At 34.7% G+C, this 26516-nt stretch overlaps 1 protein-coding gene across 6 annotated transcripts in view; it reads left to right on the top strand.

Moving 5' to 3' along the window:
* The window catches only part of MMS22L (MMS22 like, DNA repair protein), a 112253-nt gene that overhangs the window by 29965 nt on the left and 55772 nt on the right, over positions 1-26516 (top strand). For all 6 annotated transcript variants that reach the window (XM_033102207.1, XM_033102215.1, XM_033102209.1 and 3 more), the window contains 3 exons: positions 4172-4291; positions 6497-6723; positions 8596-9099. In XM_033102207.1, the coding sequence (XP_032958098.1) occupies positions 4172-4291; positions 6497-6723; positions 8596-9099 (851 nt within the window). The remainder of the gene's footprint in view (positions 1-4171; positions 4292-6496; positions 6724-8595; positions 9100-26516) is intronic.

Genomic DNA, 26516 nt, shown 5'->3' with positions numbered 1-26516 from the left:
TAAGTCAGAATCAACTGACTGATTACACTATCCTGCCATCACTGTGGAGAAAGTGGTATTTTCTAAACCATTTCTTTTCATTTTAATCTGCAACCACTAGCAAGAAAATGAAGGGAAATTTTTCTCCTTTCCTTTAAAAAAATAAAAGGATGCCATCTTTAATTCCTTCTTGATTGGGCACACTGGAAAGAGTGTACCAATAGCATGAGCTCTGGCCTTATAAACACTTTTATTTAGATCTTGGTCTGGTCACAAAGAGCATTTTGATCAAATCTGGTGTTCATTAAATGTTCATTTCTTGTCCCCCTTTTTGGAAGGTGGCACAGATTAGTATGTATAACAGGCTTCATAGTCATAAATCCTAGCTCCTTCCCAAGTGGACTTTGGTAAGCTATTAGTAACTTCTGAACCCCAACCTTTTTTTCTGCAAAATGAAGTTAATATAACTGGGATGGTATGAGACATACATGAACTTACGTGTGTAAATGTCCATACTGCCTGACACATGGTATTTCAATCTTTTATTTTTTCCAAACTTCATTTATATTTATGGTTTAAATACCTTTTTGTGGACTCACATGTATGTAAAATGAGTTTCAGATACCAAATAAAACTCTTCAAAGCGAGCCCATTTTTTTCACGGAGCCCACCTATTAACCTTGCAACATAATTGGATTAGTATGCTTTGATTTATATCGGTAGTGTGCCACAGGAATGAGCCTAAATCTAGTTGAATGTTTTCATAATAAAATCAAAGAATGTTAGTAGTGATGGCCAGAACCTTGTCTTCTTTGGTTACATGAGTTTAATTGTCTGTTAGAGAAGCTAAATGTCTTTGCCTAAGCCAAACTGCTATTTGGAGAAAAGAGGCACCAGTAACCAGATCTCAGTTTTGTTCATGCAACATTTATAGAGCCTCTCTGGTGAACCAGGCACTGTGCTAGGCTCTGGGAACATTAGCCTAGCTTTCTGAGAGCTCATAGACACGTATAGGCAGATAAACTTTAAATTTAACAAGGTAAGTGCTGTAATACAGGTGCGCCTATTGTACTGTGGAGCATAAAGAAAAGGTACGGTTTAGTGTGGAAGTTTCCTAGAGGACTTGAAGCTTGACTGTATTGTAAAGCATTAGTAATTAAGAGATAAAAAAAAAAATCTGCTCATGTTCGGTTCACTCTCATTCATTGAAAGATTTAGCACCAAGATCACTGATTTTTCTATACCTGTTTAACTACTTTTGTTAGTGACCCTAGTATAGTGTATAAGCCCCCTGTCCTTTAAGTTTTTTAATAGCATACCTTCTAATCAGATTTTGTTTCACTTACCTCACCCACTTCTTCCCATGGTTATGCTCTACTCTACATTTTCTTTTTCATTCTCATTCTGCCAATCCCAACCGACCTTTTCATTTTTATATCTTCTATTTCCACACTTTCCTCCTTAAACAATTTAGGTTATACAATCACTCCATCACAAACACCTTTAATTCCTTACCTGTTTAGGTAAAACTAGTTCAAAAAACTAGTTCTCCTCTCCTACCCCCTGTTTCTCCACCCTCAGCTGAATATTGCTGGAGAAAATCACATAATCATTTTTACTGATTGGTCTGACTTTAAATTCTTGATCATAAATGTCAAATGGCACTCAGCTGTAGAATGTTTGCTTTTCCACTCCCCAAAATTACTTATTTCAGAATTCCATTTTAACACATAATTCAACATATACTCTACCCTAATAAACTTAGCTAAGCATCTTGCCTCATAAACCATTAAGGAAATTGGACCAATCAGTATAGAATTCTTTATCTTTGCATCTTTAAATGTCCCAACAATTTCTGCTTTATACTCAATCTCTCAGTCTGCTTTTTTGTTATATTGGAAGTGACACTCTTTCTACCAAAGGCTAATTCTGTCAAAGGCTAATTTCAATCAAAGGATCTTGTCTCTTCTCACCCACTAAAGGACTTTATTATATATCTTCACTTAAATACAGTAGTTCCCCCCTTAATTTTGGATTTTCTTTCCATGGTTTCAGTTACCTGTGGTCAATTGCAATCTAAAAATATTAAATGGAAAATTCTAGAAATATTAAATGGAAAATTCTAGAAATAAACAATTCATAAGTTTTAAATTGTACACCATTTGAGTAGTGTGATGAAATCTCATGCCATCCCACTGGGGATGTGAATCATCCCTTTGTTTAATGTATCCACATGGTGTAAGCTACTTGCCCATTAGTCATTTAGTAGGCATCTTGGTTATCAGATAGAGAGAGAGAGAGAGAGAGAGAGAGAAACCACATTCACATAACTTTTATTATAGTATGTGGTTATAACTGGTCTATTTTATTATTAGTTATTGTTAATCTTTTACTATGCCTAATTTATAAATTAAACTATCATAGGTATGTACGTATAGGGAAAAAATATATAGGTTCTGTACTAGCCACAGTTTCAGGTATCCATTGCGGGTCTTAGAATGTATACCCCAAAGATAAGTGGGAATTACTGTATGTATTTTCTCACTTACTATTGTCTTCTCAGTCTGCCATAGTTAAGCTTCTGTTTCTGCCATCCCCGAAACTACTCTTGTTGAGACCACCAATTTCTTCCATATTGTCAATCTTAGAGTTCTTTTTTTTCATTTTAATCTTTCAATAACATTCAACCCTGTTGACCACTGTCCCTTTCTGAAAGATTTCTCTTGGCTTCCATAATGCCTGGTTTCTTTTCTACTTCAGTGGCCAGTGGTTTTTGCTAATAAATTCCTCTTCTTTTACTTGATACCTAAATGTTGGAATAGCAGAGCATTCTCAGTTCTGGATCCTTTCCTCTTATCCATGTATAGTCTTTCCTTGGTTGATCTTATCTAGCCTTTTAGCTCTAAAAACCATCAATATGAAGGTGACATCCAAATTTGTATCAACAGCTCTGACTTTTCCCTTGAGCCTTAGACCCATATGTCAGATTGTCTACTTAGTATCTCCACCTGTTTTCCCTGTGTACTCTCCCATCTGTTCTCCCCTCGTCCTTGCCCTCTCAGGATATAGTATCATCTTCCATGTGTTTAAGCCATGGATGGGAATTCTTCATTATTCTCTTTCCTTCATATCTTAATAGAACTCATCAACAAATCCCAGTGCCTCTGTTTCGAAACATATCTCTAAAGTTGTCTGCTTATCTCCATCTTACAGTTTCATAGAATTGAGTCCTCTTACCTTTTGAGGTGGTAGAACGAGAAGGAAGTAGGAAAAAAGAGGACACTGTAATCCATTACCTATCATAGAGTAACCATGCGTGTTTGTTAAAAAATGACACACCACCGAATCCCAGGCATTCAGCAGTTATTTAAAGTTTACTACATATCATGCACCTTCAGAACTCCCAATAGGTCTGCTTTGCACTTGACCTCTCAGTCTGCTTTTCTCTTACACTAGAAGTGTGACTGTTTACCTTCTAACTGATCTTCCTGCTTCTATTCTTATCCACTATATTCATTCTCCATGCATGGTCCAGAGCAGGAGTTTTGAAAGTGTCACAAAATGTCACTCCTCTACATAAAATACTCTAGTGGCTTTCCAACATACTTAATATAAAATCCATACTTCTTACCAAGACTTATAAAGCCTCAAAGAGATATGGTCCCTGACTGTCTCTGACCTAATTGCTACAATAGAAGACTTACTGCTAACTCAGGAACTTTCCATGTGTTTTCTCTGTCATGAACATTTTTCTTTCAGCTCTTCTTCATTCAATCGTTCAGTCCAATTGGCAGCCCTCAATGGATATATGTACCATCTCTTCTTTATCCATCCATTTATTATTAGATCATTTTTGCTCTTTCTTTCTGATTTGGGTTTCTTTTCCAGGCTCTGGGTTTCCTATACCATTCAGTTATGAAACACCTATTGTAATTTTTAAATAATTGAGTTAAAAGTCAAATTGAGTTATGTAATTTCCATTATCTGAATATATTAATTGACTGTAGAGCAAATTTTTAGACATATACCTTACGTTGATTTGGAGCTTCTCGTCTGAATATGAAAATGGCTATGATTTGATGATATATAGTCATATTCTTTCTAGAAGCAGGTGGGTTATTCGGTGCACTATCAAGTGATAGTATGTTGCCAGAGCCCATTTACTTCCTCACAATTTTAGTTTCTTTTTTAGGATGGTATACTGGAAGAGCAATTACGAATGTATCTTCACTGTTGTTTGACGCTTTGTGATTTCTGGGAGCCAAACATCGCAGTTGTCACCATTCTATGGGAATATTATAGTAAGAACCTGGTGAGTAAATAGAATATGAATTTGTTCCGGGAATTTGAAGAATTTATACATGACATTTGAGGACTGTTATGGCTTAATTATGAATAGTTACAGATATGTCTTAAAAAGTTAATTTTTCGAAGTAGATTAGAGCAGCTCAAGAGTACTTTTATCTTTCACAAACCTTGTCTATGGAGCATTGGCATAAAGAAACGAAGCCTTTGGTATCCCTTTTTAGATTGAGGGTAGGGGAAGTAGCTGAAGTTGTGCCAGAAATATGTATTTGTATATCCTCATTTATAAGTATTTTCTAACAATTATTGATTGCTTGCAACACATTGAAGAGTTAATGTTGTCCTGAAAAAGACACAGTTTTGGCATTTGAGTGACTTATAGGCTAGTGGGCAGATATACTGTGGAAAAAGGTTATAATACTGTGGAACGCCAGAGAAGGGTGTCTCTGACCCAGTGTATGAACTTGTGGAAGACTTTATGAAGTCATAATTTTTAAACTTGGCCTGGGGAATGAGTGTTATTTTCCAAATGCAGAAGAAAAAGAACATCCAGACAAAAGGAACAGAGTGAGCAAATACATGGAGACATGAAAAAACATGATCTGTTCCTACGGTGTTAAATAGCTCTAGTGATAAGTCTGAGGTGACTATGGAGAGAGACAGGAAACAAGGAAAACAGAGCAGGTAATGGGCTAAGTATGAAGGGTTGAAGATAATGTGCAGTTGAATTATGGTTTAGGCAATATTTGTAAATAAGAATGTGACAGGTATGTGTTGAGAAAGTTTTTTCTGAAAATGGTATTCATAAAGTAGGTACAGATAATTTAGTAATGCAGTGTAGTAGTATAAGCAAATAATGCAGTAAGTGAGAACTACAATACAACAATTGGTTTAGAAAGGAGAGGATAAATTTGGAAAATAAAAATTTAAAGGTAGATTTAAAGAATTTAGTTAACCTGTAGTGTGTGGAGATAAGAGAAGATTTGAAATGTTTGGGTTTCTGGGTAAATAAATAGTGATCTCTTCAGTGAAGATAGAAAATGAAAATGGAAAACTTATAAGTCAATTATAAGTTTAGGTTTGGTACATAACAGAGCTTCTTAACAAATGAGAAAAATCCCTTTTTCTGAAGCTTAGTGCCAGGCTGATTAGAGAAATCTAATCAAAATCTAGTGCTGAGGCAAATCTAGTTCTGAGGCAGCATGTGTACAAGATGAAGCTAGATAAGTAAGTTGTCATAAGTGAAAGCGGGAAGGTATCAAAGTAAGCAACAGGACATGGGAGCCACCTGAAAGGAGTCCCCATTGCCCAATGCTGCGTAAATTTGAGCATAAGAAAAAGTATTGACTGCTGTGGATTAAAACATATCAAATATGTTTAAGTCCTTGAGTTTATGATGCTTTTAGAAAAGTTATCCTGAAAAAAAAGCACCTCATCCTAAGAACTGTAAATAAAGGAAAATATAAACTATATTTAGAGTAACCAAATTTCTGATGAACTAATTCAGAAGGAATGCTAGAATTAGAAAATCACTACCTTGTACATCTGATGAAATAAGGCATCTGGGCAGTGAGCATCAGTGGCCGCTAAAACTGTTAAGTAAAAGCTTTGTGGGGATCACTGAAAGGAACAGATCAGGCTGACGACGGGACAACCCAGCATCACAAAACGAATGACAGAACTTACGTGCCTCTTTACTAATTGCAAAAGGAGGTACCTAGTACCACCAGTGAAAGATTCTTACCAAAAAACTTGACCTAAATACGATCAGTCCTCTCGATACAGCTATCAATTTATAGAAAAGATAGTAGATAAAAGAATACAGTAGGTAACATTAGGGAGATACAAGCAGTTAAGTCTAGAATATAGGAAATTCTACACAATAAATGGCAGGATATAAAAATAAATGGTATGACAAAGGTTGGGGAACTTAAAGAATAAAACGTATGCGTCTTGTTTGTACCCTAATTTGGACAAACCAACTGTTAAAAAGACATTTTTGGGGGATAAACCAGGAATTTGAATACCTCTTGATGTTTTATGCTTTTATGGAATTATTTTGGGGAAGTATGTGGTAACGACTGTAACTTTTGTGATTAAGATAAGTCAAACTTTTACTGAGCTAATTGGGATTTGCACTATTCCATTTTTATTTACTCAGGGACTTCACACTTGTTTGCTGTCTTTTTTTTTTTTTTTTTTTTGCTTTTAGAATAGTTCCTTCAGTACTTCGTGGCATCCTTTGAAGGGCCTTACAAATATCATTAAGTCACCCTTATGTATGCTAGAAATGGTGAAGACCTGCTGTTGTGATAAACAAGATTACAACCTGTGTAAATCCAGAAGTAGTTATACCATTTTCCTTTCCATTTTGGCAAAAGTTGTTAAGAAAGCAATGAAGAACAATGGCCCTCATCCTTGGAAACAAGTCAAAGGAAGGTGTGTACCATATCTTTCTTTGTCGTGATTGTCCACTGATATCTTTGGAGAAATGTTACTGTTTGTGTTTTTTAAGTTAAACTTGTGCTTGGAGGTCTTTGTGGCTTACACATTTAAAATGTATTTCTTAATGTAGAACTGCAAAATATGGAGCTTTTTGAACCTGCCCATTTTTTATAGTAAGGAGCAAACCTATTATCTATAACGGGAGGATTTTAATTTCTTATTTATCATTCCTGAAGATTGAAATTTCACATATTAAATGCAAGGATATTAAACAACTGTTGTTTTCCTTGCCAAAATTAATTTTTATGTTATTATATAACTCATTGCATACATTTTATTAACAATTAAAGAAGTAGAAAAACATCTCCAAATTTTACATTGGCGAGTAATAAGTTTAACCTATAAACTTCGTGTGCTTTGAGCCCAGCAGTCCGACAAGCCCTGCATTCTGGAATGAAAACTAACCAGAGTATAATAGAACCAAATAACTCTAATGTTCTCTTTGGGGAGTATGGCGTTTTCATTTCTGGTGTGGTAAAATAAACTTTTGGTCACATTCATGTGTTCTCTTTTTTTAGGGTTTTGTTTGTTACATGGGTATGATTTTTAATTTTTTTCCACGTCTTGCTTCCTTTGCCTACTTGCCCTTTTTCTAGCCCTCTGATGCATACACTGCCACCTACCACTTGCTCAGCTTATGGGGTAGGAGTTCTTGCAGCAGAATACGTCTTATTCTAGGTGGGGATTTCTCAAGAATGACTAAATAAAATCCCTATATGATTCCCACAATTAATAATTCTTGGAAGGTTATAGTGATACAGTTCGGATTTTTTTATTTAGGATATACTTTTTTAAATGTCAATGGTAGCTACTTTGTTAAACCCCCCAATAATTATGTGGCTCAAAAAGTGGTTTTTTTCTTTGTTGTATTTGCTGGTTTGTCTTCGAATCTTAAATCATTTTATGGAAGACAAAATACTCGGTGCTTTATTGCTAAAAGAAATCATTGGAATTCATTCAATAACAAGTCTGTTTATTAGAAAATACTAATATGCCATGCATACCACGCACTATATGGGCATGACGGAGGACATAAAGATAATTAAACAGATACTTACTTTCAGGAGCTTGCCAGATCTATTATTTACAAATAAAAGTTTAACTGCTCATTAACATTAGTCATTTCTATCTTGAATACACTAATTATAGTAGTTTCAAAATTTAACAATTCTTAAGTAGGATTGAAGATGCATGATTTTCAATTCTCATCCCTTATGATGAAAGAAAAGTACATTACTATTAAAATTAAGTAGTATTGACCACAAATTTTTAAATGGCTAGTCTTAGACGTTTGAACACTAACAAATTTTCTTTGTGAGTAAATAAAAATAATTTTTCTAGCACTTTGATTTGTCTTAGGGTATAAATATATAGCAAGAGCAAGTCTTACGAAAAGTAGAGGGAATTGCCCTATTAAGATTTCTGTAAAGCACATCAAATTGTATTTGAAAGATTATATATTCTTTTCTATTTGTCATTTAAAATTTGTAAAGAAAGGTGACGGGGGACAAAATAAGGAAAAGTCATGTACTCTATGAAGAGAACATTTCTACTGGCCTTTGGGGAAAGCCACTGAATCCTTTGATTCATTTACAGGTGATTGGCTGCATCATTGAGAAATTTGAAGGTAGTGGTATTTTGTGCATTTGTTTTCTAAGTAGACAAAGTGACCTGACAGCAGCACAAGGAAGAAGTAGCTAAAAATTTAAAGTAATAAGTGTCATGAATATTGAGCGAAATGTTATTTTAAAAGATGGATTTTTGTGAATGAAACAGTTTATTAAAGCAATTTTTGATGTTTTACAGAATATATTCTAAATTCCATCAAAAGAGAATGGAAGAACTAACTGAAGTTGGTCTGCAGAACTTTTTCAACCTTTTTCTACTGTTAGCAGCTGTTGCAGACGTGGAAGATGTAGCAAGTCATGTTTTAGACCTCTTGAATTTCCTCAAGCCTGCTTTTAAAACGTCATCTCTCATTTGGAAGGGTCAGGCGGCCTTCCTCTTGATGTACACCCAGAAAAATCTGGATATTGGTGCTTTGGCTGAGAAATTTTCAGGTGCTTTCCAGGAGAAAGCAAAGGAGTTCTTGGTATCTAAGAATGATGAAATGGGACAAAGACACACTCTCTGGATACTTCTTTCTATCTATATTGATGGTGTTCAAGAAGTGTTTGAGACTAGCCATTGCTTGCATGCTTCCCATGAAAAACTGCTTAATGATGGATTTAGTATGCTTCTCAGAGCTTGTCAAGAATCTGAACTCAGGACAGTATTGAACTTTCTACAAGCTGTTCTGGCCAGAATCAGGTATGTTTTGCAGTAATGTGTTAGTTTATTAATTTGTTTCATATTATCACCAATCATATATTGACTCTCTGTTAAAGTTTTCCTTTTAACATCCTCATCAAATCCAAAAGTAGAGAGAAAAGTTGGTTTTACTGCTACATTAGCATAAATCAGTAGTTTTCAAACTAGTTCTTTAAGAGAAAGCTTATGTGCAAATACATAAAATTACACTAAGCTCAGAGCAGTTCCTGATACAGTTCCAGAGCTATGCCTTTTCACCTTTCCTTTCCTTTTTGCCTCTCCTAAAGGAGTATTATTATCTAGAGGAATGTTTCAGATATTCTAAGCAAAACCATGAGCTCATGTCTCAGGTGGCTTTACTGAAATGTATTATAATTTACTCCATTAGTTTAAGTTCCAAAGCTTTAGCTAGAGTTCCTGATCAGATAATCATCCCTTTATTCCCCAATGTATGCTGTATTAAAGCAAGAATCTTAAAGAACTCAAATTTTTTGGATGGATGGATAGATGGATAAGTAAGTGAATAACCAATTTCATGGGAAGAAACTTACTAATTCTGGATCTTCTCCATGAATTGTTTAAGTCTGGTAGAGTTAGCAGATATTATACTTTCCCAAGTATCAAATTCATTGTGAAATTCTTAAATAGTTGGTAAGTAGTATTTCCCTAAACTTCCTGGGCAAAATTTCCATATTTCTGGTACCATTGTTGGTTAATTTATATTTTTCTGAATATACAAAATAAGACAGAAGAGGAGGTTGCCGGTCTAAACCATCCTGGTGATAAGGAACTCCAGCCCCCCGAAAGGTATAGGGGCGAAAGAGTAGAAAATGAAGCAGGGAGTATGGGCACCTTGGGAAAAAGCAGTCATGGAAACCAAGTTGCAGAATCCCTATCTTTTGCCTTTTCCATTAAAGATGGATAAGTCCCATTTAATCATCTTAACTATTGTATTGCTCCTACAAAGGTTTTTTGTTTTGTTTTGTTTTGTTTTGTTTTAAACAAAGATTCATTTTCTACAAACACTTAATTTTTTAGTTAGAAATTTGGGGAGATCTTTTTCGTTAAATTTTTCTTTAAATTGCAAATATATTATTTGAATTAAAAGAAAAAAATGTGTTAGGTGACAAGTAAAGGTTCCTCTCTTTACCCTTTTATTCTCTAGTACAGTGGTTCTCAACTAGGGGTGAGTTTGTCTCTCTGGGGACATTTGGCAGTGTTTGGAGAAGTTTTTGATTGTCACAACTGGGATGGTGTTACTAGCATCTAGTGTGTAGAGGTCAGGGATACTGCTAAACATCCTACATATGCACAGGACAGCTCACACAACAAAGAATTGTCTGGTCCAGCCTTAGTGGTGCCGAGGTTGAAAACATTGCTCTAGTTCTACTCCACAAAAGTAAAATGGATTCTTACAGAACCTTCCAGACCTTTTTCCATTGTATAGGCTTAAAACACAAAATGGATAATCTTTGTTCTGCAGCCACCTTTTTCACTTACTATTTCCTTGACAGCTTTCATGTTAGTATGTGGACACCTATCTAATTATTTTTAATAGCTTTTGTAGTGTTTAATTTCATTGATGTACTAAATTTAATTTAACCAGTCTCCCAATAATGGATATTTGTACTGTTTACCATTTTATATTATTACAAACACAGTTTTACTTCACATCTTTATACACGCATTCTCTGTGTACTCGTGAAAGTATATCCGTAGATTAATTCCTAAGAATGCATTGGTGTATGTGCATTTTAAATGTGGTTGGACATTCCCGGATTTCCTACAGAAGAAATTTGCACCAGTTTTTACTCTCCCTAACAGTGTATGAGAAAGCTTCCTTTCACATTTTACAGTAATGTCTGAGGTATATTCAGAAAACATGCATTCTGAGGTAAATATTAAATACAGAAGTTTTTTAAAAATGTTAACAGAAACTTTGTAATAGGAACATGAGACTTATTTTGAAGGTTGGAGAGACTTTCAAAATGGAAATACAAAGAAAGCAGTAAAATAGGAAGTTATAAATTCGGAGATAATTAAGTGAATGAAATCTGTAAACTGTTTGCAAACCTGAAAGTATTACCACTACTCATATACTTCCGAGTGTCTTTGCCTTTTATTTTTCCCACTAAGAGAAAAATAAAAGGGTGGTTGGTTGCTTACTGGGGCCTTTTGATTACTTTGTTTTTATAATTTTGCAAGTTACATATTTTTTCAATGAGTCGTTAACTTGGAAAAATTGAATCACAAAGGGTTGTGGAGACAAGTAAATCACATGTTATTTTTAATAATTTATTTTGCGTTTATATTAACACCATTGCCACCATCTAAATTTCACTTCTTGTAATAAAAACAAATATTTGCTCTTCAAATTCAGTTTAGTAGAAGTCCTTTAGCATTAAAGCCAGAGCTGTTTCAGGAGTGTTGAAAAATATTGCTTGTAAACTAGAAAGCATCTCTGTTAATCCACGAATTTCACTATTCAGAAGTACGGAAGTAAGCATCAAGAGGGCGTAATGGAGACTTTCGATTATATAAGTGAAAGTAAGTTTACATTTGTACTAGGAGTATCTTTTAACTAGAACTGGTTTGAGTTTATAGTTTGCTGTCATGTGGTTCAAGGAGCAAGAAGTGTTTTGCTGATCTCTAGGACTAACCTGTGAAAAAAGGACACAGATGTTCATGTTGATAACATTTAATTCCTTGCAAAATGTTTATTTTTGGTTTTGTTTTATACTCTTCAACTATGATTTTTAAAAATTGCTATAAGTGAATATTAAATTATGTATAACTTTTGTTCCCAAAATTATAGAACAGTTTTAACAGAGGTTTGAGGTCAGTGTTTGACCAAGAGTGCAGGTCGTTATTCACTGTCATCTTTTAAATTTCTGAAGCTTGTGTAGTAATTTGCACACAGCTCTTCAATGAGACTGATTGCAGTGTATAAGAGTCACTGTGATTTGGATAGTTTAGTTTTATTCCATCAATCTTTAGCACTTCCGAGGCAGATATTGTCAAGACAAACTTACTTTTAGTTTGGGATCTTTTGAGGAAGGGCCCCAAAGATCATTCAGGATTGTTTACCTTATGAACAAAGAAGGAAGGGAGGCAGGGAGGGGAAGCGTGAGAAAAAGTCCTTTAGGTATTTGATCATAGAGATGTGTTCCTCATTTCTTAATCCAAAATGTAGAACTTTGTTGCATATCTTTTTATAGGAATCTTTTGGGTATGCTATAATATTATTACTATTAATATTATTAGAAAGTTCAAAGACATTTTGGGTAGTTGTTAAAAATTAAAGCATAGGCTTTCTTTCTTTTCTTTCTTTTTTTCTTTTAAGTTAAGAACACAGCTAAATTCCTTGAGTTTTGGTTTAGATGAGAAAGATGAGTTACATAGATTGATGATATTTATTCCTGGCTGTACTTCTGACAAGGGAAAGAATGAAATACTTTACTTTAGCAATCTCTTCTGTTTTCAGATTCAGGTGGGAATAAGGTACCCGTCTTTGCATAAATATGTGTGTAGGATGTGTGAGTGTATGTGTTGAATTGGGTAATAATTTTATAACTATTATAGGTAGAGAAATTATAGGTAGGCAGGAACTAAGATCACTGATTAAAGGGAGAAGAGGCTCCCTCTAGGCTGTTAAGAAATAATAACTTCATATGCCACTTTCTGCTAACTGGAGCTGATGGCTCACCAGAGCATCCTTTATTGCTGATTAAGTAGCATTATGAAAATACTGACTTGGTTATGTTAACTAAATGCCTCTGTATTGAAAATTTCGAATGTCAAACAGTTTTAGCAGTCATCTTTAACATTTTACATTACCTTTCTGGAATCACATTTCTAGTTCTCACTTGCTGTTATTTGAGGTTAATATAAAAATGCCAGTCTTTCATTTGTAGAGTTAGGTGTAGCCAAAAGCTTTTCTTTAATTATATCCATTCATGCTGCTATAGTTAAGGGTCTGTCAGCATTTCCATTTTAAACCTCCATTTTCAGGGTTTTATAATACAGCTATGAAAATTAGCTCTGGGCAAAAACTTGACATACAAGGCCTCGTGAGATTCTCCCTCCTCCCCATCCCCTTTTTCATTTTCACTGAAGTAAGGGTGAGTGATTTCAAAATGCCTTTTGGCATCTGCAAATATCATTTGGAGTTTAAAAAGAAACAATAAATTTTCAGGCTTTGTACCTGTTTGTTCTACCACGTAAGGGATGTTGTGGACTTATGAATTTAAGCCAAATGGATATTGATCAACTGACATCCTGTTTTGTATTAAACAAGAGCCTGGTTTCAAAGAAGTCTAAAGGCAGTTGAAAACATACCTAAAATGTTAAATGTTGAGGCTAAGAAATAGTTCAAAAGGGATTACCTTTTTTTGATACTTTATGTGCTCAAATACAACTCCTTAAAAGATTAAAACTCTTTTCCTTGGCTTCAAAATGCATTTTGAAAAAATATATATTTTTAAATCCCTTTTCTTCTCTTCCCATGAGCCTAGAAGGTTATCGGTTTGTTATATATCTGTTTTGACTTTTGGGATGGGTAGATGAGAATATGTGCACACGCTTGCACAAGAACTGTGTTTATTATTTCTCTCAAATATTTTCCATGCTCGATAGTTATAGTTATTTCAACCTTTACTGGTATGGTATAATTTATTCTAATACATCTTTTATTCAGGGAGAGAACTGGGGGTTGTCCAGGTAGGGAAGAAGGTAGTACAAAGGAAATAGTCTCGTGAGGGCCTACTATGTGCCAAATAATTTACATGATTTTTCAGGAAAAATAGAAAGGATACTCTTGACAGCATGCATGCCTTTTCCACCGTTTGTTGTTGGACGTACTATTGGTATGAATGGGTTACAGCTTTGAACTATTGAAGAATAGTTTATTACAAAACAAATTTGAAACGGGGGGATTTTTAAAATAATCGAATCATGAGTTATTTGCATATAGTTTGCTCAGTGTATTCTAGATTGCCTAGAATATCTGCTGATCTGCAGTTTTATTATATATATATGACATGATTTGATGCACATTTTGATTTGATTTGATTCAAATTTGGGGGCAGTGTTTTAATAATTTGGGAGAGGGAGCACGTGAGTATGCTTCACAGAAAAAGGTATTTCTAGTTTTTCTTTGAAAAAATCAAATAGTTACGTTGCTTACTAGGAGTGATCCATATACCAGTTTTGGTTCCTTCAGAGAAAGCATAAGGATCCTAAGGGAATGTCGTATAAATCTTAGTATTTTGGGAATATATAAAATATAAAGATTTCTTTCATCATTAAATATTTCTTATATCTTTCAACTGATATTTTACATGTATGCTATGAGTTTTTTAACCACTTACTCTTTATTAGGCTTGAATTTTGCAAAGTGTGTTTACTGTATTTATAATATTTACTACACTTATATTTATATATGGTAAGCTCACTTTGTATTACATATGTATAAATTTATGCAATAATATAACCCACTTACCCTATTAACTTAGGAATGTTTGTGCAGGTTTTTGGCTACTTTGTCGAAGCATAGGTTATCTACTTAATATTTCATGTAAAGAAATTAATATTTTGGTCATTTATTTAGTCTCCAACTAGGTTTGGTACAAAGATATGAATTCTCCTTGCATAAGTACAAAGCCAGTCTTTTAAAATATTGTAAGGGAAAACTTATGTGTCCAAATTTTAGCTTTATTGGTAAAATGAGGATAATAGCACATACCTCACTAGGTTATTTTGAGGATTAAATGCAATAGTGAATATAAAGTGGTTAGCACAGTGCCCAGCACCTTAGTAAGTGTTCAGTAAATGTTAGATGTCACTGTTATTATCGTTACTATTATTTTCAGAAGAACCCATATTATAATCATTTCTTTATACTACACTTTATGCCTGTCAGTCTCATTGGACGTGTGTGTATGTGTTTGGACTTCCCTTGCTGGTACTTAACCCATTCCTAATATAGTACCTTTAGCAGAGAGGCCGTTCAATAAATGCTTTTTGATGTGTAAATAAAACAGATTTCTTAAAAACAAAGTCAGGTTTGTAGGGAACATGAACTTTGCCTCACAATTAGAAATTCTGCTAGAAATTGTGATTCTCTGTTACTTAAAAGGTAAAGAGCTGCTGTCGAAAAAGAAAATATTTTTTTAAAGGTAGAAATGGGACATGTATGTATGTCCTTACGTTCTTTCTATATCAGATTGCTTGAGAGAATTGTTTTTAATGTCTTCTTTAAAGGATCTCCTTTATCATCCCTTCTCACTATCCGTTTCTTCATTTTTAGACCACTATGAATGTTTGTCTAATCTCTCTACCTCCAGTGCCTTCCCTCCTTAAACCATCTCTTTTTTTAACAGCTTTATTGAGATATATCACTTATACAATTCACTTGCTGACCAGCTTTATTAAGATATAATTCATGTACCATACAATTAATGGTTTCAGAGTATTCACAGTTGTACAACCATCACTACAGTTTTAGAACAGTTTGTCACCCCAAAAAGAAACCCTGTACCCATGAGCAGTCACTCCCCATTTTCCCTGACCCAACCCCCATCTCCAGCAACCACTAATCTACTTTCTGTTTCCATAGATTTGCCTGTTCTGGACCTTTCATATTAATGGAATCATACATGTTTGTCATCTTTTATGATAGTTTCTTTCACTTAGAATAATGATTTCAAGGTTTATCCATTTTGTGGCATGTATTGGTCCTTCATTTCTTTTTATTGCCAAATAATCCATTGTATGACTATACCACATTGTATTCATCCATTCAATTAGTTGATGAACATTGGTTTGTTTCCACTTTGGGGCAATTATGAATAATGTTGATATGAACATTTACGTAAAAGTTTTGTGTGGACATATTTTTCTTTTCCTTTGATCTATATTAATATTTAGGAGTAGAATTGCTGGGTCATATGGTAACACTTTTTAACCTTTGGAGGAAATGCACAACTGTTTCCGGTGCACCATTTTACATTCCCACCTGTAGTGTACAAGGATTGCAATTTCTCCACATCCTGGCCAATACTTGTTGTTACGTGTCTTTCTGACTGTAGGTATCTTGGTGGATGTGAGGTGGTATCTCATTGTGGTTTTGATTTGTAGTTCCCTGGTGTTGGTCGTGTGCTTTTCATGTGCTTGCTGATTGTTATGTCTTTTTTGGAAAAAATATCTATTTAAATCCTTTGCTCATTTTTAAATTGGATTATTTGTCTTTTTGTTACTGAATTTTAAGAATTCTTTACATTTTTGTAGACAAGTCCCTCATCACATACATGATTTGCAAATATTTTCTTCCATTCTATAGGTTGTTTCTTCACTTTCCTGATGTCCTTTGCAGTGTAAATTTTTTAAATTTTCATGAAATCCTATTTATTTTTTCTGTGGTTGCGTGTGCTCATCTCATACTCTCTTGCCACATTTCTCTTCTTGGAGAACAAGTCTGCTTAAATCATTCTGTGTTTTAACACCTTTAATGACATCCTAGCGGACACTGAAAATTTCAGATTCCTTATTATTGTCTTCAAAGTCATTCACAGTCTGGCTTTACCTATGTCTGCAACGTTTTCTTATGATTCCCCTTTACTTTAGTCAGATGGAACTACTGGTTCTCAAGAAATCTCTGTCTTTCTTACCTTTTTCGATATTTTCCTGTCAGAGCTAGTTGAGGGTTCAGACTAGATCTGAGGACCGAATAAGCTGAAGTTATGTGATAGCTAGTGACTAGAAAAGGGTTAAATAGAGGGAATGAAAGTAGCAGTTAAGATCAGAAGTCAGACATGATCAGTGCTGGTCAGAGTAGGCACAGAGGTCGGGGGGCGGAGTACAGGAAAGGAAAAAAGAAAACCACACCCAGAACAAAAGACTGACTTAGAGGGATTTGGGGGAAGGAAACGGCGCTTTTAGAAGTCAGAAGTATTTAGATCAGAGCTAGAGATGGAATCAGAGAGCATCATATGTGGGAGGAGCCAGAATTCCTGACAGCAGTAGACAATTCCATAGCAGCAAGTTGTGTTTTTGCCTTTGCTTCTTAAGGAACCCCTAGCAGTGTCTGAGAGTTGCCATTGTTCCAGCATATTATACACACATCAGAAGCTTTACGGTCAATATACCTGAGTTCAGATGACTCTCTCCTCCTCCACTTACCAGCGGGACAATCTTGAGAAGTCACTTAATCTTTTCTAAGCTTCAGCTGCATCTTTATAAAGTAATACCCACATTCTAGGCTTTCTGTGAACACCTGCTTAGATCTCTGCTGTACATACATACTAGCTACGTGTGACAATTTAAGTTAATGAATATCAAATGAAAAAGTCAACTCCTCCCTCACATTAGTTACATATGAGGTACTCAACAGCTACTGTAGTGGACGGCAGATCTGCTGGACAGCACTGACTAAGAAGCTGCACCCATATCCCGGACATGGACCATAATAATCTCAATGCATGTTCATTTTCTTCATTTTCTGTGAACAATATTATTCTTGATTACAAACTTCTCTTGAACCATATGCATGTCCGTGTGTCCCCAATCTTTTTTTGTAATTAAAGTTTATTGGGGTGACAATGGTTAGTCAAGTTACATACGTTTCACAATCTTGAATAACCTCTCTTCTGTTTGAGTTTCCTTAACACTTTCTAATGTCCTTGATTGCTTTCCGTGTTGTGTTCTAATTGTTTTTTACATAAGATACATTTTCATTAAACAAATTATTATTTCAAATAATGTTTGTGAACATCTGTAATAGCAGGCATTATTACAGGCACTTGGGGTGTATCAGCGAACTAGTTAACTACATCATATATGGTATGCACTCATGTATTTATTACGTAAAAGATATACTGAGAAAATGGAGAAAGGTACTTTGGTGTTTATTCAAACCATCACCTTTTCACATTTCATATTTTACTATTTAAATTATTCAGCATTATTTGTTAATGATTTAAACTTGTCCCCAAGTTTTACCTGCTTATCCAACAATTCTAGCCAATATCCAGCATGAAAGTAGACAGTAGTGTGTGCACAGCCAGCCTGTAGATTTAATGCATAACCTGACTTTCACCTCCATGTTTATTGCCACCTAAACACCATGGGCAGAAGGAACCTCCAGAGAGATGACAGGAGTCCATTCTTCTCAATTAATTGAAAGATTTCTGGTGTTATTGAAAGATAAAACTCGTGTCTACTGTAGCTGAAATTTTTTGGACCACTTTTAGTATTTTATTTTGCCTCTCCCACTGAAATACAGGGAGTAAGTGGGCCTTTGAGATTTTTACCTTGCTTTTGCGAGTTTCAAGAACGTTTCCGTCAAGGCTGAGTCCACAGGAACACTTTGAATCTAAAAGTAGAGATCATCTGTATTTGGATTGGGTTAGAAGTGAGGTATTTGGAAAAGAGAACTGAAATAATGGAGTAGAGGAAATAATAAAATAATTTAATACAATTTCCCAGAATGAAAGAGTCCTTATTGAAAGGGCCTATTGAGTGACTCCAGCACAGTGTAAGATGCAGCAAGGCACATCTGTGTGAAATTTAAATTGTTGGGTACAAAGAAGAGGTACCAAAGTTTCCATGGACATTTTAGTCTTCCCTACCTCTCTTTGTCTTCTCATTTTGTCTTTTCTGTGCCTCTATCTCATTATCTCCACTTATAATTTAGGTCAGATCTAACATTTGACCCTGATTCCCAATAATTACAAAATTAAAGAAATGACTAGAGCTTTATATTAGATTTTCTTTCTAAGGGTGCTCCTATTTTCAAGAAGTAGGTGACGGGGGCTTTATGGCTTCTGATTCACAGTTCTCAAAGTTACTGAAAATCTGTTTTTTTTTCTGAGATGAAACAATAAAGCCACCTCTCATAGTTAGAGAAGAAAAAGAGGGAAGGTAAGGGCAGAGAAAATACTTTCAAATAGAAATTGGGATGAAGAACATTGGGATTAAAGAACAAGGACAAAATAAATATACTTTGTAAAGGAAACCTTTCATTCTTTTGAAAGTGGATCAGCTCGGTTGTTTAGGGAATAGAAGTGCCATGATTATTTTCTGTACCAACCACTGGAATGTTTCTCTTTAGCAAATGGTAATAAATCAAAAGCTGTTGGGGTGAGACGGAAGCTACTTTCCTCACTTTTACTTATGGCACTGCGGTTCCTTGTCTGCACCCCATGGTTCACCGTAGGTATGGAGACCACCCAGATCTTTGAAGCTTTGGATGAAATTCAGCAATGAGTTTGTGAGAAGGCATTGCCACTGTGCTCTTTCATGACACCACACAGTGCTATCTATGTTTCTTAAACCAAAGACATGTCATAATAAATATATTGAAGACTGGTAAATCCCAGTTGTGACAGGATTGCTAAAGTTAACTCTTTTCCAACTAGAGAATGGGTAAAAACGCCTGAAACTGTGATTTCAATAAGTGGACTCAGTCTAAAGAAATTCAGTGAGGTGAACTGTCATTGTGGCTTTGGTGATAAAGGGGAAATCCTCAGAGAAAGCAAGTGAGGAAGCAATAATAATTGAAGCATTTATGTCTAATAAGTATAGTACAGTAAGTTACTAGATGTGTTTTTTAATGATGTGATGTGTCAGTGACGGAAGGAAACTGATCTCTTAATTATCCTGTTAATTTTTTTGGATTACCAAGACCTCAGAAGGCACTGTAAATTGTGGAAAAAGTAGATTCAATATAGTTTAAAAATATTTCTAGCCCCACCATCTTCTGGCAATTATCCTAGTTATTTTCCTTAAGATGTATTTCTTAGAAAACATCAGAGGACATTTTTGTTTTATGCTAGGAATTTACTTTTGCCACCATATGGCCTATAAGGAACAATTCCTAACCTTTCTCAATCTACCTTGTAGAGAAGGTGAGTAATTGCTCTATTTCAAATTTTATTTCTATTTTAACAATATTAAAAACCAAGTATAAAGAGTGAAACTAGCATTTGGAACTCTTAATTTCAATTGTTTCTTCTTTACCTTACAAGATGTATATTTTTCTCTCTTTAGGATATCTCTTGTCAGATTTAAGGCTTATTTAAAATGAAAAGAAAGCGGGAGCAATTTTCTTTATTCCATTTCAGTCTCCTAAGGCCTGTTTCCCCCTGGTGAGCTCATAGCAACAGGGGGGTTTAAGGGAATTCAGCTTTCTGCAAATTAATGTCTCACATCATGAAAATTCAGGACTTTTTTTTTTTTTTATCTTGAAAAGTAATACAGTGAGTGCGAGTATTATTTCTTGCCAGCGGGTGGAAGATGAATGATTTTGTCACAGTTTTACTGCTTGATGAGCAGTGTCCTGAGGGTCAGGCTTAAGTCTGTGTCACTATGCTGCTCATTACTCTTGAGCTAAATAAGGGCTGATTGGATCTAAATTGCCTAGCACATGGGCCACAGATGAGCTCAGTGAGCAGGGGATGACCTGCTATTCAGTCTGGGAGTAACCCCGGTGTGCAAATGCAGCATTAGAACACCGTGGGAGAATGAGAGGCTACCGGCTGCTGCCAGCGAAAGAAATCGAAATGTAAAAACTCTTTGATGCTGTGATGTTAGAATTTGAAATGTAGGAAGTGACAGGTTGATGGTACTTATCAGCTTTGGCTGGATTAGAGAACAGTGTCATCTTGCTTATATAATGACAGAAGAATGAAGCCAGCAGCTACCCACTGTGCAGAGATGAGCCACTGCTGGTGCCACAGCCAGTCGTTGCTGCCTCCTACTGGCAGTTTTCCTGGAAACCGGTAAAAGATAATGAAGAATAGAGCCTCCTCTGTAGACTTCCAGGAATTTGGGATGCTTTGGTCATGAAAAGTTGCCAGTGGTAGGATGCAAAGAAAATGGTATTTTAGAGCATACTTAATAGTAAGTTGAAACAACAAAAAAACTCATTATTAGGAAATTGATTGTTCCCTAATTTTCTAGTTAACCAAGAGTTAATCCATTTATGAAGTGAAACTACCCAGGGCAAGAAACCCCAGTATACTCCGCCTGGAATAGTGTTCTTTCAGGGGGCCTCAGTTGGATTGGTTGACCTCTCAATTATGTATTTTTATCAATAACATCATTTTACTAACAGCTAATCTTCAAAATCTAACAACAGACTACCAACCACAGTGTTAGCACAGTTTGAAAGATACCTGATAAAAATATAAAGTGAAAAACGCCCATGATTATGGAGCTTATGCTGCATAAATCTCCCTCTTAGGAAGGGGGTGGGATGGAAGGAAAAGATTTCTTCCAGAAGTCAAATGATTTAAAAAAGCAAAAACCAGAAAAACCCTATGATATGAGATCTCTTTTGTTTCATTTTATTTCTGCAGTTGTAATTTTTTTAAAAAAATCAATATTAGGCTATTGTATATTTATGATATAAAATTTATAAAATGTAGACAGATTTTTTTAACTCACCATACTGCGAGAACTATTGATATTTTGTTATAACTGTATAGATTTGTCCTATTTATATACAATTTTAATACCAGAATTGGGGTTAGTGGCCCCAATATCAGAATTGGGGTTTAGTGGCCTACTTTTTTAACTTAATATATCATCAGTGACTTTTCATATCAGTGACATCTACAATATTATTTTTGATGGCTTCATGGTATTTCATTGTGTGGATATACCATAGTTTACTTGACAATTTCTTATTGGTTAAAACTAAACTGTTTTGAAATTTTCACCATCAGATACAAAAATGTGATGAACGTCTTTATGTGTATCTTGGCAGGGTCCATCGATACTGTTGTGTAAATTGCGCTGCCCAACTCCACAGGTGCCATTTATAACATTACAAATGAGGCTTTGATCTGTATGGACATGTTTGATTATATGTGGAAGATATATACGTGTGTGAGTGTGTGTGTGTGTATTATTGATTTGGTTTAAAATATAGAATCTTAGATATAATTCTTTTCTAATAAAAATTGGGAGCCATGGTTTATTATATCCAGGATTTATATATACATACACATATATACATAATTACATTACATCCTATAGAAGCAAATTTTTAACTAGTAGGAAACCTTAGACTAGAAAAATAAAAACTATTTTTCCTTTAGAACAAAACTGTAGTTCTGTATGTTGAAAACATAGTGATAGAAAACTTCTAGAGTTTGGGGTGAAATGACAAGTAATAGGGTTAATTACCTTTCATCTCTCAGAATTTTAAAAAAGAATTTTCCTGCATGTTCTTTAAGCCCTTTTTTTCTTACTGTTAATTACGAATATAAAGTAGTTTTTAATATAATTTCTAAAGCACTTGCAGGCTCTAGAGAGAGTTTCCAATGCATCTCTTTTTTATCTTTATGTTATCAAAATTCTTGTATCATCTAAAGAATGTAAATAATACACAAATGTAGAAATGTATGCTGCAGAAAATAAAGGGCGCTTTCCTCCTGAACTCCTCCACAAAGCCTTTGGAGAATAATTTTCTAAACTGCTATTGCTTCTTATTTTGTCGACAGTGCTTCTTTTACTACCTCTCTTATTTTAATTGGGAAAAGTCAGATTTTACCTCAGAAATTTCTGCAACTTCAGTTTTTCGATGAGCGATCAAAGACATCTCTCTACACACACACATTGTGTAAGGCTGTGTAGTATCTTGTTGTATAATAAACCTTAATTTATTCAATCCCAGTGAACATTTAGGAGCTGTATGTGATTTTAAGTTGGCTTGGTTCTTGTACCTATCTGGTTTTCTAAGATTTCTGGTTGAAAATTTGGGTTGCTCAGTTTATTTAACTGGAATATTAGTGGTAGGTAGTTCAATTTTGTGCTATTAATATATCCAGCATCAAAACCAACAGAGCAGATTTTCACTGCAGTCATTTAATATGTGTGAATCATATGGAATAATTCATTTCTTTTACTTATAGTAAAAAATATTACTATATTTTTCAAAAGTTTCCAAATGTGAATTTAATCCTTATTCTGCCACTGTCTTTCACTTTAATCTTCAGCAAGTCATGTAATTTCTTTGAACCTCAATTTTTCTAATCTGTAAAACGTGTATAATAATACATATTAAAGAGCTGATTTAAAAAATAAAAGAGATAATGTCAGGTGTCTAGCAGAGTACCTAGTGATGATTGCTTTCATTACTGCTTGTCCATCGGTTTCAGAGAAGTCAAGTGAAAGAATGTGTATTATAAGTAAATTTAAGGTATAGAGTTTCCCACTCTAAATTAAGATATTTTGGTGCTCCATTCTGGATCAATTCAGTGGTATTCCATGAAAAGAATACTATTTATCTTTGAAGTAAAAGCATAAATTATTCCTTTTTAGTCATGTCTCTCTTCCTCCCCCCTTTTTCATTATGGTTTAGAGAATTCTGGCTGGATTAATTTTGTGCCTGTTCATGAAACAGAAATGACTGTAGTTTTCAGTCAATACTCTTTTCTTGAGTGCCCAGTAAGTACCTTCTGTGGCTGACTTTGTGCTGGTGTTGGAGAAAATAGAGATGCATAGAATCAGATCATTGCTCTCAAATGCTCCCCAGTTGTGGTGAGACAGACGTACAAAGAAATAGGTAGACAAATGTTAAAGAGACTCTTCTTTGTCACTTACAGAATTTTCTCTTAGGTTGCCCTATACAAAGTAAAGTATGTGATTATATGGTCATAAATCTGTCACACTATGTCACAAAGCTGATCGGTGACAGATGAATTAGAAGGGAGATATTGTATGTCTTTAGCAGCTTGTGCTTGTATAAATAGCACCTCAAAAGTTTTCAAGTTGTTTTTCACATCTTTAACCCATTCCCTCTATTAATAATGAAAACAATAACCCAGTCACTTGTAAACATACATAAGGTCTTTAGTGAATTGTTAATTGCATCACTAGGTCATTGATGTATTTTTCTACATTTCTTTGTTTTGACATTATTTACGTTTCTTCTATTCCCGTTCTTTGAAACCTGTATATCCCCCCACCCCACCCAACTGCCACCACTTTTTAAATGTGTGATAAACACTTGATCTTTTGAGGACAGTGTACTTTCATAATTTAATGTGTTAAAATAAAATCCAAAACCGATATGTAGTATTGCATTGTGCATTTTTAAAAGTTGATGTAAATGCTGTCATACCAGAGATGCTGCGGACAGGTGTGCCTTTTTTTCTTTTAGTTTTATACTTTTGAGATGTACTGCTAAAGAATGTGTGCTTCAGGGAAATGAAGGATTTAGCCAAGAACAAGAAATATTTTGGGTTCAGGAAATGGACAATCCAGCACGAAATCGTATAGGGATAGAAGACAGTTTTACCCTGGCTCAGGCAACGACCATTCCAGGTTGAAATAGAATGATAATAATCTGTGGGAGGCAGCCCTCCAGGAAAAAGTGGGGAAAGAAAAATTATTTTTCTAGTTCCAGGGGAAAATAAAGCAATTTCATGATAAAATAACTTTTTTTTGAAGAGCCTATATATAACCTTGAATAGGAATTGTTATAATGACCTCTCACTAAGGATAACCTTGTTTGTCTTTCAATATTAATTTTCCACAGCAAATTATATGCTAAATACAGTGACCTTATGAACATCATGTATTAAATATATTGAAATTTGCATTTTACATTGTTTTTGGTTGTGTAGAAGTTTTGTGTTTTATGTATATGAATGTAGAGCTTATGGTGTAGTGGAAACCAGCTTTTAATGCCTCCAAGTTTTTATATCCACTCAGCCATTCTTTTCTGAATTCTGAAATACCTGAACCATTAGTTTGATCATATAAATATGGAATTTCATATATTCTGAAGACCACTCATGTAAAATGGTAGGTGTTCTCCAGAATATAAGAAATTTCATGTATTGAGTCAAATACTGGTCCAGCCTTTATCGAATTACATTACAGTGGAAGTTTTGTGATAAGATGTAATCATATATTCCCTAATTTCCTGGAAGGCAAGTGTGTTTTGCCTAACTTAGAAATATTAAACATGGTTCAATCTCTCCATTGTTTTCCTATGGACTGCTACGGTCATGTCTAATTTTGGCGGATGCTATTCTGCATTTATCATTTAGAATAGTAGTAGGCACTAGGGGCTTACTTACATCATTCGTTTACATAAAATTTTTAAAACTTTGGACAGATGGTGTCTTAGTTTGTTCAGACTGCTGTAACAAAACGCTATAGAATGACTGAGTCACTTAAACAACAGAATTTTATTTTCTCTGCTTGAAGGCTGACAGTTTGAGACCAGTGTGCCAGCATGGTCGATTTCTCGTGAGAGCTCCTCCGTTCCTAGCTTTAAGAGGGCTGCCTTCTCACTGTGCACTCACGTGACCTTTCTTGTGTGCACATGGGGATGGGGGCACTCTGGTGTCTCTTCCAATGACACTAATCCTATTGGATCCGGGCCCCACCCGTATTTCCTCTTTTCACCTTTAATTACTATAGAGTTCTCATCCAGTCAGACTGAGGGTTAGGGCCTCAATGTATGAATCTTATTGGGGGATACAATTCAGTCCATAGCGGTGGGTGTATTTATTTCTATTGGGATAATATTGTGGGGGAGCCAAGAAGTCCATTAAATTTTCATATATATCCTTTCTCTTTTAGTCTCATATGCCTTTTATTGAGAATTGTCTAAGTTAGAGAATCCTTTATTCACCCTGTAGTTTTTTTTAGTTCTTTTATTTACGTTTAATACAAAGTTTCAAAATTAAGAAAGTAAGTTAAAATTGCTGCCTGTTTACATTCGCCTATGGTCTTACACATTTAATATGTTCTATAGCTCCTCGAGTATTTATTACTGCAGTGTTTACATTTATTTTGGGAGTGAAATCACTAGTTTGAGTTACATTTATTTGAAGAAGCAAAATGAGGTGGAATGTGAAGTGATAGGAAGTCTTTTTGTACCTCATTCAACCAGTGAGTCCAGTGGGACCTCGCTGAACCCCATATTTCAGTTTTATTCATCTGATGGATAAAGGGTTAGAATAGATTGTTTCAGTGTTTCTAATGCTACTAATTATATATTGAATGATTTAATATTTTTAGGTAAATTTACTTTTCTTTTTAAAGTTGAGAAATGAAATGGAAATATAATTTATACAGCCAGCATAATTAAGCTAGATTTTACTTAATTAGCTTTATTATGTCTTTTACTTATGTAGAGCTGGTTTCTCCCCCCTGCTTTATGTAGCATGCACAAAATAAAAATACAAAAAAGAGAATGATGTGAAGAAAAGACTTTTCTTAAGCCCCAACTTACAGTGCTACAAATACTATCAAATATTTTGACTTTGGCCAGTAGTTGGTGATTTTTAGTTACATGTTAGAAAAAATAACGCAGTCAATAAATATTGAGGTGGCCACTTTGTACATGATATTTTTTTAGGTAGAGGCATAACAACCAAGTACAGATTAGTTCATTA

The sequence above is a fragment of the Rhinolophus ferrumequinum genome, chromosome 3 (genome assembly GCF_004115265.2).
Source record: "Rhinolophus ferrumequinum isolate MPI-CBG mRhiFer1 chromosome 3, mRhiFer1_v1.p, whole genome shotgun sequence".
Lineage (NCBI taxonomy): Eukaryota > Metazoa > Chordata > Mammalia > Chiroptera > Rhinolophidae > Rhinolophus > Rhinolophus ferrumequinum.
This window is presented reverse-complemented; position numbering and strand designations above follow the sequence as displayed.